Raw genomic sequence first — 17,798 nt, forward strand, 5'->3', positions numbered from 1 at the left:
GACAAAAATATTGAGTAGAATTTTAAACTATACTTACGACACTGCCGATAAACCATAACACAGGTCAACGTAAATAGTTCTTACTTTAATATTACGTATGTATATTGCAACGTATCGAATTGACATTTAATTTAATTATTTAAATAATTAACACAAACTTACCATGACAGGGATACAAACTTCTACAAATCAATCATTTATCGAATAAAAATAGAGAAATTAATGAATCCCGTTAATCTGAAATAATGATTAGCAATATAATCAACCGATATCACAATTATTACCATCTTATGAGAATTAATTAACGTAAATCTAAATAAATTCGCACAAGTATGAAAAATGAACCGGCACGTCGTTCTGGAGATTTTTTTTTTTTTTTTAAGAAACATCGAATATTTTGCGTTCGAATGAAAAATAAGTTGTTGAAATACTAGATGATCATAAATCGTAACGACGTGCTTTAAATCGTACGTGAAATATATATACATTGTTCTCTTACTCGCAAAATTAAGGATAATGGTACGTCGATCTTCGATGAGTCTCACGTTAACAAACTAATTACACAATATTTCGATGACTGTCGGTGCTTGATTTCTCGAGATTTTATGATCTCATTCGTCACCAGTTTCCGTCAGTTTGTCCAGGCAATCGTACGACTTTGATTGAATGATGTATCTGCAATGTAAATAATTTTTTTTGTTCAGTATCATACCTATTGGAATACTTTCGTGAGCCACTGTATGTTATAAAAAAAAATTCCAAGCAGCAAACGTTTGTCATAAGCAAGAAGCAGCAGGAAGCAGATAACCAAATTAAAGAGCAAGCAAAGCACCAGAACTAACCCAGTGTTATAGATCACACCCAAAACTCTCTCTATCGTTTGTAAGCCGACCGTTTGTGCGTAGGGTCTCTGCGACCCACGTAGAGGACCATCTTCCCAGCCTTCGCCATCTTGAACGTTTGCAACGCTTTCGCGTGCGTCAGTCCGTCCATCGATATTCCATTGATCGCCAAAATCTCGTCACCAACTTTCAAAGTTCCCTCTTCGGCCGCCTGGCCGCCGGCCATGATGTCCTTCACGAAAATGCCCATGGATCCTTTGCTACTATCCGACCCGCCGACTATCGAAAATCCCAATTTCTTCGGCGCGCCCTTCTCCAACGTGATGGTCAACAGATCCATCGACAAACTGGTCGTTCTCCGCGAACAAGAAATCGGATTGACAGCTCGCTTCCGCACCACGTGGAACTTTCTCATACCAGTTATCTTCTGACTAGGTTCCCTCTTCAAAGTGGCCGCACTCTCGATCTCCATCCGCTCCATAGAACTCGCCGACAAGTTCTTACCATCTTTCATCAACGCGCCGACTACTTCGCACTGAGCGAAGGTTCTCTCTTGCGTTGCAGCGTCCACAGAACGAGGGACTTCCGTGGCTTTCTCCTGTTTCAACGTCCACACCTCGGAGTCGCTTCGAGTGCGGATCAAAATGTCGCCCCACGTGTCCCCCAGCTCTTCACCGAAGGTGAACGTCGGTTGTCTGGCAATCTGCAGTTCCACGGTACCAGAACACGTCCTCAACGCGTTTCTGGCCTCGATGATCGACATACCGCGCAGTCTGCGCCCGCAAACGCGAACGATCTCGTCACCGATCCGAAACTGCTTCGACTTGGCCGCCTCTCCGTTCGCGTCCATCTTCGAGATCACGTAGAAAGGTCTGACAGCCTCTTTCCTTTCCACGGAAATGCCAAGATTCCCAGGTCTCTCCACGAACAGTTTCATCGTCTTCAACTCTCGGCGGACCAAGGTTTTCGCCGGTGTGGGAGGAACCGGTGGCGGGTGATCGACTTTCACCGGTTGCTCGGATTTCTTTAATTTGTTTCTTGCATTCACTACGTCTGGATCCTCCGACTCCATGGTCGACCGCGATCTCTTCGGACTGTAGTACTGCAGAGGGCTGGTAACGAGGTTCCCGTGGATCTTCGCTGCTGGAGGGCTGTCTTTGCACGGGGACGCGGCATTTTCTAACAAACTCAACATACCAGGATCGCTGTGCTTTCGAGGTTTCAACGTGTCCTGCGCTTTGTTCTCCTTTTGTAGATTGTGTAGCTTCACGGCCTGCGACAGTGGCACAGTTTGATCTAATCTCGATCTGAACGATTTCTTCTGTGGTATTCTCGAGAGTCGGCTCTTTCCAATAATGGGGCACGTTCTTTTATCGTCCTCTATGGTTTTGGACACCGAAGATACTGAAGATCCTCTCGGCAATTCGTCGTCATGTTGCTTCGATGTGCTTACAGTTGGTTTTGCTTGCTCGACGGTGCAATTCGTCTGATACTCGGCAAACCCAGCGAAAGTGTCTTCGTCGCAGCTGTCCGTGTCGTCGTCCGACGCCACCGCGGTTACGTCGGTCGTTACCGAATTGTTTATTACGACAGTGTCTTCGAGGCAAGGAGCAGCCGGCTCTTTCACTTGCGTTTCTGTTCCCGTTGCCACGTCCTGTTTTATCAGCGCCCTGTCGGCATTTATCGGTGGCAAAGATAGATCGATACCGTGGTAATCGTCCGACGTTATGGAGAATCTACGAGGTTTTAACATTGGCGGGACGGACTTTCCGCTGTCTGGGGAGTCGGCTCCAGCTCGCGTGCTGTCGGAATCGTAGCCACTTTCGTCGCATGCCAGTCGTAAATTGCTCATCAGGTCCTCTAAGCCAGTCGTTGGGCACGATCTTTGATTTTCGGTCCTGCAGAAATAAAAGAGAAACTATGAGTACAAGATATGTAAGATAGTAGGATAATGTGCCTAAATTTTATCTTCCATAAGATAAATCAACACCTATCCGAAATGAAATTAATTTTTTAATATTGAAAAATTTGCATTATTACTTTTAACGTTCAGTAACAAAAGCTGTATGATCGACGTTTTATAAAAATTCGTACATCATTTAATCCATTTTTGAATATTTATAGATTTACGAGACGAAAAGCTTTCGCCATTTACAAAATTATTTTATGTAAACAACTGAAATTTGTCTCAGTATCAGCCGTTTTCTTCGACGTAATAACAATAAAGGCGACAACAGTGCTTGCTCTTTGAAATTCATTAATATATAGTGCGACCACCGTTTTATAGTTGAAAAATGATTCTAAATTCTAAAGTGGTCCGTCTAAATTGATGCTGCAACGAGATGAGAATGAAGAGATACAACATGTTGTTCCAAGACTAGAACACTCGAGGACTTCTATTGTAATACACACTTCGTAATAAACGTTTCATCAACGTACTCGTATCCCCCGGCCTTACATCGACAATTCTAAATCGGCACACTACTCGAGGCCTCTCTGTTTCGTTACAGCATTCATTTGCACGTCATCGCGTTTCAAACGCTTGCAAAATCAAACTAACGAACGCGAATGAAATCGGAGAGAGGGCTCTCTCACCTGTCGCAATCACCGCCACTCGCACGAACGTTGAATAGATTCCTCTTAATATTGCTAAGCTGATTACTGATAAAGTCTCTGGTTTGCACGGACACGTTGCTCTTGCCCCTGTCTGTCGTTGCATCCTGACTCGTTCGTAGTTTCGGACTCGTGCTTCGCGTCACTTTGTTCAAAGTCTGCTTCGCGAGAGCTGTTCCCTCTTGAGTCTTAAGCAAGTCCTGGTTGGTCAAGATGTAATCTAAAACTCGCTGCTGCTCCTGGAGATCGTGGATGCTACGACTAAGCTGTTTCTTCTTCTCGCGAAGAAGAGTTCTACGATCGATTTGACTGTCGTCCAAGCTGCCGCCGAACGGTATGTTCTTTATGGCACCCTCGCTCAGAGCTTTCTCCATCGGATAATGACCGATACAGGTGACGTCCTCCTCTTGTATCGTCACGTTTCTAGCCGACGCGTCGCCGTTCAGAAAACTGCTACCTCGCTCGCTGCTTCTGAACAAATTCCGCAACGATTCCACCCTGGAAATTCTCTTTGGCCTTGGTAATTCGAGCGAGTCGTTGATAATACCCTGAAAACAATGATAGAAGGGAGATGTGAATAAATGTATTGCAGATGTAATTTATACTTAGGCTGAGCCTGATAACTGAATTTGACTGTAACTCTGTTTCTATCGAAAATAGAAAATAATCGTGCGTTTCACGAGAAGCTCTGTAAGGTGCAATTATTTTGTAAAATAGAACTCTAGAATTGATACCACTCTGTTAAAACTATTAGGGCACAATGTCAAGAAAATTAATATTTCTTGAGATACTTCAAATTTTATTCAAGATGTGGCATTTAAATGAAAATGTCGGAATATCTGCATTATTTTTGGTTGAAATATGTAAGTTGCAGCATTTCAAGAGATACATCTAACGATCTTTTGTCTCAGAGTCATTTTTATGGTATTTCAAGATTTCGATTATCAAAGATCACTCAACTTCGATTAATTGGCCAAGTAGTAATTACTTTTTAAATCGAGCGAATGAAAGAGTATACTTACGTTTTCTTTTTCGTCTGCTATGCCACTTTTCCCATTCGGACTCCATCGTCTCCTTCGACCCGAAACTGAAAGCAATTCGGAGCTGTCCGATCTCTTCAACTGATCCCATCTTCGTCCTACTTTCCTGCCCCATGTCGAAATTACTGTGATGTAAAACAGATTCGATACATTAATTCTCGTTCCACCATCCTTGAACGTTGCATATCATAATTTTACCACGGTGTTAAAAATCGCGAACAGCCGATTGTAAATAACGGCAAATTAATGACAATGTTATAACATAGTGACAAAAATATAAATATTTTACAATTCTAAATATTTCGCAATGTGAAAAATTTAATTTTATAAAATTACCTTTGTATAATTTTGTAATATTTAATCGTACAGAATAATTAATTTAAACTACCTTTTAGAAAAATGGTAAACTTAATCTAATAAAATAATTAATTTAATCGATCTCTTTAGAAGGAGAATAAATTCCATTTCGCAAAATTAAAAGACAAATATCTTAATAACCAATCTCAAAGTAATGTTGTTACGTTTTCGATTGGAAATGCAAGGCTGCGACGATGACGGTTTCAAAAATGTCTCGTTCACGTCCTCTTTTACAGATGTTCGGCCCAATTCATCGTTTTCGTTGGACAACCCTTTGCTACTTCGATCGAGATTTTCCTCTGCCGTTGTAAGATGCACAGTTCCATCCTGAGTCAGGGGAGTAGCCGAAACTAATTGCGGACTGGTATCAGAGAACTGTCGTTTGAACAGTCGCATTGCGATAGCCTGAAAAAAAAAAAAGAGAGAAGAGATTACACCGACGACTGATTACGAATTTCCGCTACGGCGGATTTAAACATTTGAAACGTTTCAAACATTCTAGACAAAATTTTAAGGATTTTAAGACAATCGTAAATTACTGGTTGTAAAACTGGTGGCGAGATGGTTTTATTTCAATTATTCGGAATGTAAAATAATTTAAAGATAATGTGCAAGTTGAAAAGGGACATTATTGTTCCCTGAAGAAACGAGAGAAGACTAATTTTTACGAACGTTGGAATCACGAGAAAACCGATCGGCGAGGGGGGGAGGCATAAAGTTCAGTAAAAGTGCGGATCATCGAGCGATCACTTTCCCAGCATTCCACGGACGTTTAGCAACGTTCCCTGTTGCTATTGGTCTCTTCCACTCACGCCAACCATTATCGCTACCACGCTTACGCCTTTGCAACAGCGATGGAACGTGCGTTTCCCAGCTTCGAGTTACATCCACCTATATCAGGTACTGGTAATCGTCCATACATCACTTCCTTTTTCGCGCTTCCGGCGTCTCTCTTAAGAAACAACGATTAGTAACAACTAGAGATTTCTATTTCACGTATGATCTCGTGATATCAATTCGTGGAATTTTTAGCTACAATATCTGGTAGGTAATTTTTTACCAAAATGAAACTGTTTAGGAGTTCTTCGCCGAAGACGAAAATAAAAGTCGTTCTTCATCGGAAATAAGGCGTTTGCAAAATGAAAATGGTAAAGACGTTTCTATATGCTGGTATATGACAGATCTTCACTATTAAACGCATTATCTAGCAATTAGTAGAACAATATACATATAAAGATGAAGAGTGAATAAAGAAATATCGGAATTATTTTAATGGAAAAATAATGTTTCAATGTTATTTTAGTCTACTAATAGTTAAGCTTAACAGTGATACACAAATTTCAAGATGCATTAGGAAAACTTTATTCTTTATCCTTACCGTTCAAATGTGTATGTATATATTTAAAAAATCTTAAAAAAATTGTACTTTTTAAAAAAAGAGTAGAAATATTGATACCAGTTTTGATATGTATGAAAATCGATACGAAATTATAGCTAATAAGTGAATCCATGTACCGAATTTTGAAAATTCATTTCCATGAAAAATGATTCTCATTTTTATCTTCAAGAGCCTAAAATACCTTCGAAAAAGACGCATTTGGACAAAAAATTTTGCAATACTGATATGCAAACGAAATTATACAATTGTATACTGTATTATACAATATCTCATACAGTGTTCACACAAGAGACAAATGCTGATTTTCAACATTCTTTTGTTCATCATCGTACATTAATAAATATACAATTCTTGCAATTAATCAATCGCTGTCCACTCAAATGCAAATGGACTAAAGAGTATAAAATATGAAATCAAATATATCTGTACCTGAATGCAAATCGGAATGTTCAACGAAATCTCACACAACGTTCGATAGGAATATTCTGTACGCAATTAATCAAGAGCCCACGCTTAAACCGAAGTGAAAGGTCACTATTGAATATTAAGGATATTACCAAACACATTTAAACCACGTACCGCCGTGTCTATCAATCATAACCGCCACGAGAATTAATACGGCCACTAAAAAACCACGACGTTAATGCATATCATTGAGATAAAAGAATAGCTTCTGGTAGGGATATTGAACATGAGATTTCCGTGAATTCGTGAAAATAAAACGAGAGAAATATTATTGTTTATAACATTGAAGGATTTAGGAATTTACTAACTCGTCGAAGCGATGATAATGAGAACTACTCTTGCCCCTTTATTATTATTTAAAAATATCACTCATACTGAATTATGATCACAAGATAAGTATACAACGGTCAATATTACTAATTCGTCATTTTTCATCGAAATTCTGTGCAGGCATATTTTTCAAAACTCGAACGATCTTTTGCAAAATAAAATAAAATAAACTAAACGCTAAGAACTAATTTTCGTTCAATTACTCACTGATTTTTCCCAGAAATTTCCTCGATTTGCAGCGATGCGTTTCAATGGTTCTTCGTCAAATAGCTCGCGTTACCTGTTACGTTACAAACTTCTCCCTGTTCATCGTTGCCCAGTTCTCGTTTCTCCCGCGCCCGAGTTCTATACCGAAAGCTTCCTAATTTCCCGATTTATTCTGGTTTGATAAGTACCACCCGTTATGTAGGCAGCGCCAGTCCCTCGGAGAAGAGAGAACAGGGTGTGGAGACAGGGAAGAAAAAGTGCACGTAGCGTTGCCCACGTGTGTCCCAAGCCAGCCGTATAAGTGCATATCACATACGCCACATGTCGCGGCGAAGTGGCGCGCATTTTTCCTAGACGCAGCCCGCACGAAAATCACCGTATTTACGCCGTTCCCATAAAAGTGAAATTGCATATAACCTACAAAACGCATGCACGCGCGTTAAACACGCATTTCTACCAGCGCAACGAAGAACGATTATTTCTGCCTTCTTCTGTACGCGATTTTCAATTGTTTTCATTCGTCTCGAGCTTCGAAAAATCCATAACGCATACACACACGATACGTGTCGAGACGCGTAGATCTGATCGTGAGAATTTATAACAAATTCCACCTCGACTCGACTACGTGATTATTGGATTGCAGATTGGACTTTTATGCAAATTACGTGCTCTTTCCGACGCAATTACGAGAGAAATTGAATTTAACTGATTTCACTCGACAAATATTACAACAAGTAGCATTGCTTCAAAGCTACTATTTTATAAGTGCAGTGATTATACTAGTACAAACTGCATCAGTCTGAATTAGTATGGTTACATTGACTGCGTCGTATTCTGACAAATAGTTCGCCAATTTATAAAATGAACGTAAAATTGTCTGATCGTTGTGTACGTACTGTTTCTTGAATCTTTCGCTTGATGTGAAGAAAAATATTAATTAGTAATGGATATTAATATTAATTAATAGTAAATATTAATTGATAAGTTAGAAACAGTGTCTGATTTTTTTAACTAGTTTATTAGAATTACCCGAAAATGGAGCCGCCTTTTTATTGCAGCAGCCCTCTCGATTTGCATGAAACATAGCCGAGAGCAACGACTATCGTGTCTCGCGCATGTGATGGAAACATTCTGCTCGTACAATGAGCGTCTTCGACGAAAAAATTTGTTATTTTCGTGTCAAACGCCACGATGTCTCTGGTGAAAACGTAAATAAAATCCTTTCGCGTTATCATTACCGATTCTTTCCTTCAATTTACATCTCGAATGCCAACGCTAGCGATAATTTCAACGACAGTACACTATGTGCTTCTAACTGAACGTTACGCTTACTGCGTCGCTTAATCTAGCGAACTTTTGTTGTAATTTGTGTCTGAATAACTTTCTACATCTATTCGGTGAAACGAAAAATTAACTGGAGCTTTCTCCGGTAGATCGAGCTCGTTTGACGATACCAACGAGATTAACACGGGTTTTTTTTTAATCAAATCGATGGACAATATCGGCGAATATTAATAAAATTTCCCTCGACTTTCACATAAACATATCATTACAATCGAGAGAAAGATGTTTTAAATTGCAAAGATAATTTACCATTTTATGCGCTCAAGTTATAAATCCTCCTCCAAATCAAATTAAGGTGTTTGATACACTTTTTGAGACAAACGTTACTTGCAATGTGAAACATATAGTAACGAAGTTTCTGATTGTGCGTAAATGTGTTTGTCGATCTCGATTTTCACAAAAAATTCGAATAATGATTGTAGTTAACAATGCTTATGCAATACATATAACTATATGATTATATATTTATATGACATATAACTATTTACACCCATTTATCATATGAAAGAATACTTTAAGTAATAGTTGAGCATCATGCTAAGAAAGCCGTGTAGTTTAAACAATTAAATTTTTGTTATTCAAATTTTTTATATTCAGATAATTTAATTTCATTTCATAATTTTATTATATTATTTATCATTATAATTATTTCGTATAACATTATTTTTATTATAGATTTAATATTAAATAAATTTTCAAATTTATCATTATTAAAAAATCATATAATTGAAAATATTTGAACATTAATTCCAATATTTATTTTAATAATAATTTGTTATCCTTCATTAAAAATTTTAATATTTTAATTGAAATATTTAATCCTTATTTTTCAATTAAAGCAATTGGTCATCAATGATATTGATCTTATGAATATCCAGAATTTAATAATTATGAAATTAATTGTTATATAAATAATTATTCAAATATAGATCAATTTCGATTATTAGAAACAGATAATCGATTAATTATTCCATTTCCAAACTTCATTACGATTAATTGTATCTTCAATTGATGTTATTCATTCAACAATTCAATCTTTAGGAATTAAAGTTGATGCTATTCCTGGTCGAATTAATCAATTGAATTTATTTTCAATTCGACCAGGAATATTTTTTGGTTCAATGTTCTGAAATTTGTGGAATTAAACAATGTAACACGCTGAATAATATAAACGTCTGTAGAGGCACGTGAAAATATTCAAGCAGTCATCATGAGAGAATTTCACGTTAATTTCACGTTAATTTCACATTAACATATGTAAATATGTACATGTGTAAATACACGTGTAACCATGGATTTCTGTTTCACGTTCTATTACGCGTGTTCACCGTTCTGCTCACCGTTTTCTGTTACACATGTGTTTAGATACGCGCGTAGCTGTCGAACCGTGAAGTTTCGTGTCTCCTCTTGACATTTGCCAGAGACAAAGGAATCTCGATTTCGGTTAAAATGCCATTTCCTGTCTCAGAGGCAGACCACAGCCATACAATAGACAAGCATGTTACTGTTTTTCCATACGCGAATACAACATTTGAAAATCATGTACGGAAAAATAGGAATATGCTTCGTCCAATTAAAAATCTCTGATACATGGGGGTCGAGTCGATGATGCTTACGAAAAAATTCACACATTTATGTGGAATGCAAAATGACTATATGTACAAGACAGTCGAACTGTGAACACTTCTTTAATTATCTTTAATTCTTTAACACACGTTTCATGTACCATGTATATTTTAGTATAGTATATATATTTTATATATATTTATATAAAATTAAATTTAATATTTTATATATATTTATATAAAATTAAATTTAATACTAATTATATACTATTAAATATTATAGTATATAATAAGTATAAAATATTATAATATTTAATAGTATATAATAAATATAAAATATTATAATATTTAATAGTATATAATAAATATTAAATATTGCAATATTTAATAGTATATAACAAATATTAAATATTATAGTATATTTTAATAGTATATTAAATATTATAGTATGTTTTAATAGTATATTAAATATTATATGTTTTACTATATTAAATATTAAATATTATAGTATGTTTTACTATATTAAATATTATAGTATGCTTTACTATATACCATCATCTAAGAAGATTACTTTAGATTTTTAAACTTCAAACCCTTCCTACGAGTACGTCCCTTCAAAAACCAACCATAGAAACCAAAGAGACACCACACCTTTGTTTTAATCCGTCCCTTCGCCAAAATCTCACGAACGACATCGAAACTGCTTCCATGTCTCTCCACCTGTCTTAACGATCGTTTCTCACGCATCGAGAACCAAAAGCCCGATTCATCCCCCGCGCGAACAACTACCCTCGAGGAATCACACGACGAGCGCAACGCGGTCGTTCCCATGAACCCGACACGATCGTCACGATTCCATGGAAACGCGTAACGCGACTGGTCAGAGCCGCCGATTAAAAACCGCATCGAGTTACAAACGCGGAGGAAAAGCGGGCGCCCACGCGCGCGTCTTCTTTGAGAAAAGTCAGCGAGGCAGAACGAAGCCAGACACGATACGACACGACACGCCAGCTGACTGACTGGCTTCTCTCCCGACGCGACTTTTCATTCATACTGATTCATCGCGCGCGACTCGATCTTTCTATCGCCCTCGTCGACCGGTCCAGCCTCTCCGCTCGTCTCTCCTTCGGAAATAGATTCGTCAGGATGTCGTTCCCGGACACCGGAAACGCTTGCTTCCCGTCGAGTCAACTTCCCGTCGCTCGTTCGTCTCTCCCCCTCCCGCTCTTTTTTCTCTTCCGTGCTCTCGTTTTTTTTTTCTTTCCCGGCTGTTCCTTTTTTTCCCGCTTCCCGTGGAACTTATGTAGTACACAAAAGTGACGGATGGATCGAATCTTCATTACGAAATGGTTCGATGGTTTTCGAGAAGTTGAATCGTAGTTCAAGAAGAAATTCGACACTCGAACGCTGGAACTAGGATAGGATTATAATAAATAAAATTTCCATCAGAGACATCGAAGTCAAAAAGAATAGAGAAACTTTATCACACAATGGACTACACAAGCTTTCATTTGTATATTTTACGAGAAATTATTTAAGCCTTTAAAAACACGTCTATATAAAAGTATCTAATAAAAATTATAAATTGGTTATTTTGACCATTCCGGTTCAGGTATGTATTAAAAATTCTTCTCCAAATGCCCTTGGAACTCTTGAGAATCTTATGTTACTACTTAGGTTAGTTTACGTGGTTGACTGCATAAAATGCTTCGAAAGGTTTCAATGCTTTCAAGATTTATCAAGACTTTAAACACTATCAAGAGTTTCCAACATCTCCAAGGTTTCCAAAGCTTTCAGAGAACAATTTTCAGATATCGAATGCCTCTTGAACTATGACTCGAATTTGCACAATCTAAAAGAGACTTTTATTTTTCAAGATTTTGAGATTTCCGAAACTTTCAAGATGTTTAAGATCTTCAAATCTTTCAAGACTCTCATAGTTTGAGACAAGACAGTAGATCTGAATACGATTGATGCGTTTTTACGTCGGTTACCTACCTACACATTAAGAGCCTTGCCATAGGAACATAGTCATTGTAGGAACCATAAAATATCACTTCAACTCTGAGGACCGACCAATAACACTCGATAGCATTCAATAGCTGCAGCCCCTGCAATTGAGCGCGTAAATCTTTTGTTTGTCTACTGCCTCGCCTCGTTAGACAGACCATTAGACCCAGAACTTTCGAGACTTCTAAAACTTTTCATATGTCCATTCCCGAAACTTTCAAACGCTGCAAAACTATTAATACCTGCAAAATTTCCAAGGCTCTCAAGACTTCAAACTTCAGACTTTGGGCTTTCAAAATTTCTAAGGCTCAAACGCTTCTCGAAATATTAAAACACATTACGTACCGCACTCGGCGACCAACTTGCTCCCAGGGTCTGCAACAGGGAAACTTTGTACAATGCATATGTGCACTTCTTTAATTCATATTGATAAACTATTTTTAAATATTACTACATATTTTTTATAGTAATATTTAAGAATCTATTTATTACGTATATTAGATTTTAGCTATTATTTGTGTTATATTTATATTAACACACTGAGGACGGTATGCTCTGATAAACATACAGCCTGTATTTTCTTGTATTTTTTGAATTATTTAATATACGATTGAAAGGGTTCAAGAGAATGTATAGCATTTGACAAGTGTATTATTTTATTAATAATTAAAATTATTAATTATTTCTCATTTTAGAGGTATTTCATTAAATAAAATGAAAATGCCTCTAACGTTTCTTGATGTGGTATGTTAGGAAACAATTTCCCTACTTCTTGAAAAATTATACAACACTGTAATATATAATTATATATAAATTAATATATAATTATATATAAATTATATATAATTAAATTATTATATATAATTATATATAAATTATATATAATTAAATTATTATATATAAATTATATATAATTATATATAAATTATATATAATTAAATTATTATATATAAATTATATATAATTATATATAAATTATATATAATTAAATTATTATATATAAATTATATATAATTATATATAAATTATATATAATTACATATAAATATAACGTTGCCTGGGTCGTGTCCCCCACAACACAAAAAAGCAACGTTGAAACACGAGAATTCTCGTCTTCCGCAACAGTTGAAAACTGAAAGACGCGTCCACAATGTGTTAAATTCTATTTCGAAGCGATACGGAGGTCTCGATGGGCCATCGTCGTCGATCAGAGCCGCTTCGATCCGTTCTCACAAGGGCGGGTGTATCTGTTCTCAAGATCGGTTGTTTGTCGATCGGTGAATAAAGCTTGCGGTTCGAGTTTGCACAGATCGGGTTCATCGGCTACAAACCGCAGCTGCTAACTAGCCGCTCACCTATTTCAAGGTAACGGTGCGAGATCATAGGTGACGCGAGATGCATTACAGTTACGGCCGGCTGCATGCCGGTCTTTATTTCAGCCGACGTTTCACCAGACGTGCCTTCGACGCAACCGCGTGCGTGCACACACACGCGCGCGCGAAAAACTTCGCTCCGGGTGGAGAACGCAGTGTCTCCCGCGTGTGTTGTAACGCTGTAAAATATGAAATACGACGCGTGGCTCGGCTGCACCGTGGCCGATCCTCCCGTACACGTCTCCGGATAGTTATTAACTGACGAAATGTTCGAGCCGATCTGATGAAATTAATGGTTACCACTTGCTCTTTTCCACCTCGTGGCATGTTACCTCCAACGTCGGTTTTATAATCGAGTTGCGTGTTCGAAAAAAGGAAATGCGTAACAATGTATTATGTCCCTGCTTGGTGTTTCTCTATTATACACGAGGTTTGAAGTTTAAAAATTCATTTGAGAAAACCAATTATTCTCCAGAATACCCATTGTTCGTTTTACTTTTGCAAATTGCTCTTCATTTCCTACTTGTAAGTGCAATTCTTGACTTTCAGTCGAAAATTTTCAATTTTCAAGGAAACGATAAAGTTAAATTCATTAAACTACGGCTTAATCAGCTGAATTGTTCGTTCGATCTGAACACAATTTAAATTACATTGAAAATTAAATTAAATTAAATTAAATTGAAAATTAAAAAAAATTGTACTTCTTAATTAACGTACACGTGTACACACGCGTTGTAAGCGAATCCAGATTTTGATCCGTATAACTTTCAATATATAGGTAAGTAACTTTCTATTTACATATATCTATTAAACCTAGTCAAGCGTGAGGTTTCGTGTCTCGTCTTTTAGCAATTGCCAAGAAGAAAAATCTCGGCCTCGATTAGAACCATCATGTAAAATACCTCGAACAATCTTAATTCCTTAATACACGGTTCACGTAGCATGTGTACATGGATCCTTAATTCCTTAATATACGTTTTACGTGCTATAGTACACGACGAAAATCGCGATCTCCGGTAAGGGAATTTAGATTTCATCTATTGAATGATTTATTAATAATTATCCAACAAAAAGTCTTTCTAATTTGAAGAAATTGGTATAATTATCTTGAAAGTTTAGGAACGTAATCTGCGGATTTTTATGCAAATTGAAATACTTACAAGTAGGAAATATTGTTTCACACACACAAAGTATTGTAAAAATCACTGTATTTTAAATATTCGATATATGTATTTCCAACTCGTGTGTACTCTCTGGAATTTTTCACTTTAAAATTTCTTACAAGTGGATGAAAATCTGCAGTCTAGTTATTAAACAAGAGAGACATATTTGAAATAGTTCCAAAGAAAAGATAAAATTGAAGTTAAACGGCATTTGAATCAAGGATTTCAGAAATGTTTGATTGTCAGGTTGACTGTCACAAGATAAAAGAAATTGAAAGGATTTATGTAAACTATTATAGGGGAAGATAAAAATAGCCCCATCATCTTACTGACTTTCACAGCTTGCAACATGTGAGAATATGAATGATCGCTGCGATTGATGAGCATGCACAATTTGCTTTAAAATAGCTTGTCGTCCTTCGTTAGCGCTCATTGTGCGTTTTGTTTTAAAAAATTAACGCTTGTAACGAGGTTCGATGAAATTGTTCCAAGCTGAAGTATCACCGCCGAGATTTAACGATAGGACTGTCAAAGCGGTGACGAGCGAACAATTTCTGGACTTTTTGGTCGTGGAAATTTTATAAATTATGCAACGCTTCGTTTTTAGAAATTCGAACGACTTTTCGTAAAATAGATAAATAAAAGCTCGCGTTCTTTACTGTATTAGAAACATTCCTCACACTTCAATTTTCCTAACACAAGTTCTACGTTTTGGTCGTTGATAGTTCTATCTAGATTTCTATCAAATAAAAATTATGTTTCTCGTCGTTGAGAGAGCAATGTTTCAACCGATCATCTCCTTTCACTCGATGATATTTTTCTCCTTTTATCACTTTCCTTCTCAACCAGCTCCAACTGGTTAATAACCCTCTCTTCCACTCGCGCGAGTTCATTTTTTTTTTTTTTTTTTAACATGACACGCATTTCACCGTCTCAGCCCGACACATAAACATACGCCAATCGTTTCTTCCATATTTGTCGCAAAGAAGCGCGTCTCTGCGCGGACGATGACGAGTCCAGAAAATGCGCCTTTCCTTTTGCGAATTCGAAGAACCAGTTTCATTTTATTGCTCGATATGCCATCTCGTCTATATGGTTACTACACATCCACTGTATAAACAGATCACGACAGCAACCATGACTCGATGATTTGTTGGGATTCGAGACACTTTCGAGACGTTTGTATATGTGTGCAAAAAAAATTCGAAAAAAGAAATTAAACTCTTACGAAGAAACAGGTAAAACTCTTAAAGTTATCTCGAGAGTTATCTGCGATAGAATTTAATGATTAAACGTGACGAGTATTTCAATGTTTTATAAGCTTTTGGATGATTTTGGTTCAACCAACGCTATTAACGATAAAATATTCAGAAAAATCCAGAAAATTGAAGTCAAATATATAGAACATTTCGGCTGAAGAAAGCCAGACGTCTCTTTCGTTTTTAATGTCATGAGAAATGTTTTCAGCATAATTCAAATGATTTTCAAAAATAAATATCACGGAAGGGAAAACACGCTTTGTTGCTTCATTTATGGGGCCCAGATTCAGTGAACGAGTTGCAATAGGCCAAATTACGGCCCTGTTACATCCAATCCAACGATTTAGAAATTTTCTCTCTTTAATGCTTGGCAAACTATGCACATTGAATCAAACAACCATCGTGCATTCCTAAGTAAATAAAGATCATATTTACAGTAACTTTCCTTCAACGTGTTACGTCAATAATACCAGCTATTCGCGAGACAACCAGTCGAATGAAATCGGTGCCAGAATATTTCGGTCATCGTGTCACCTTCTCCCTTCATTCCTCTTTTAATTTCTTATCTGCTCTCGCTACTTTTTTTTTCTCCCCCCTTTTCACCTCGACCGTAGAAAGTAAAACTATGAAATCTCGAGCGTCCTCGAACGCGCTCCACGTCGTCTGACACAGATTCGTGGTTTCGAGGATCGGCCCCGTCCTCGAGGGGATCTCTTTTTCGAAAGGATTGCCGTGGCCCACGGTCAGCAGCGAGCCGACTCGCGTAGAAAGCGGATTTGTCGATTCGAGGATCATTGCAGATCTTGGCCGCGTTCGGTAGATTATGTTCTCCGCTTTGAATCCAGACGACAGAAGAAAATGTCGAGCTGGATTGTTCGCGAGGATGTGACCGGTTCGACAAATATGGATTATGAAAAAGAATGTTATCGTTATGCGAAATTTAATTTGCTGTCAGTTACTGAGAAAAGTTGTAATTAATTTTCGTTCTTTGTATTGGTGTAAGATATCAATATGTATTTTTATTACTTGTGTATAATGTAATTTTATTTAAGTATATTTTTATATATATTTTAGTATATTATATATGTATTATATATATTTTATTTAAGTATTTTATTTTAGACTTTATTATGATACAATACGTGTATTATGGCACTGTATTAATATATATATATATATATCGTTTATGCTTTTACATTTTTAAATTTCTCATAAATGCATGAAAATGCGCAGTCTAGTGTGACTGTGCCCGAATTTGTACTAACTCACAATTTGGTTAGTAACATTTTTAAGAAAAGATTAAACTGGCTGGTACAAACTTCAGCCCTTTATATTTCGAGGACATTTAAATTCCTTGTATAAACGCCAAACATCACTTTAATATGACAACAATTCCTCGAGACACTAAAAAAAGAAAGTGTCCGTAGCACTATATCTTATTTTTTCCGGTTTATCGTCATAAAATAATATCTCCTCATACGATCTTCTTTTTTCAAATTATTACATTACCAGAACGAAATATCTAGATGGATTAGAAAATCGTCAGCTGCTAACAGTTATTCTATTCTGTTGATATAATACATTCGAGGCAAATAAAATGTTCCCTGCTGCACGTGTGTGAAATTACTGGAAAATTTCCTCTCCTTTTCTTTCTTACGTTTGCCACACGTCAAAACTCAATTAATGACACAAAAATTCAATATATAAATGTCTGAAGAGAAACTGAATACGTACCGGACGTAAGGTTCAACAATCTCTCTTCGTCTAGAATATTTTTATACTGGTTTGATACTATACATTTTCTTCGATCGCTCTCGGGAGAGAATCCACC

At 36.7% G+C, this 17,798-nt stretch overlaps 1 protein-coding gene across 5 annotated transcripts in view; it reads right to left on the reverse strand.

Annotated features, from left to right (window-relative positions):
• The window catches only part of LOC122532126, a 45,873-nt gene that overhangs the window by 142 nt on the left and 27,933 nt on the right, over positions 1-17,798 (reverse strand). For 2 of the 5 annotated variants that reach the window (XM_043660634.1, XM_043660638.1), the window contains 5 exons: positions 5,017-5,257; positions 4,478-4,620; positions 3,438-4,003; positions 893-2,740; positions 442-675 (listed from right to left, as the gene is read on the reverse strand). In XM_043660634.1, coding sequence (XP_043516569.1) covers positions 612-675; positions 893-2,740; positions 3,438-4,003; positions 4,478-4,620; positions 5,017-5,257 — 2,862 coding nt within the window. In that variant the 3' untranslated portion in view covers positions 442-611. Of the gene's footprint in view, positions 238-441; positions 676-842; positions 2,741-3,437; positions 4,004-4,477; positions 4,621-5,016; positions 5,258-10,813; positions 11,587-17,798 lie in introns of those variants that run through there. The other 3 variants (XR_006307454.1, XM_043660635.1, XM_043660637.1) reach the window with 3 other exon arrangements.

Source organism: Frieseomelitta varia, unplaced genomic scaffold (assembly GCF_011392965.1).
Source record: "Frieseomelitta varia isolate USP_RPSP 00005682 unplaced genomic scaffold, Fvar_1.2 scaffold_437, whole genome shotgun sequence".
Classification (NCBI taxonomy): Eukaryota; Metazoa; Arthropoda; class Insecta; order Hymenoptera; family Apidae; genus Frieseomelitta; species Frieseomelitta varia.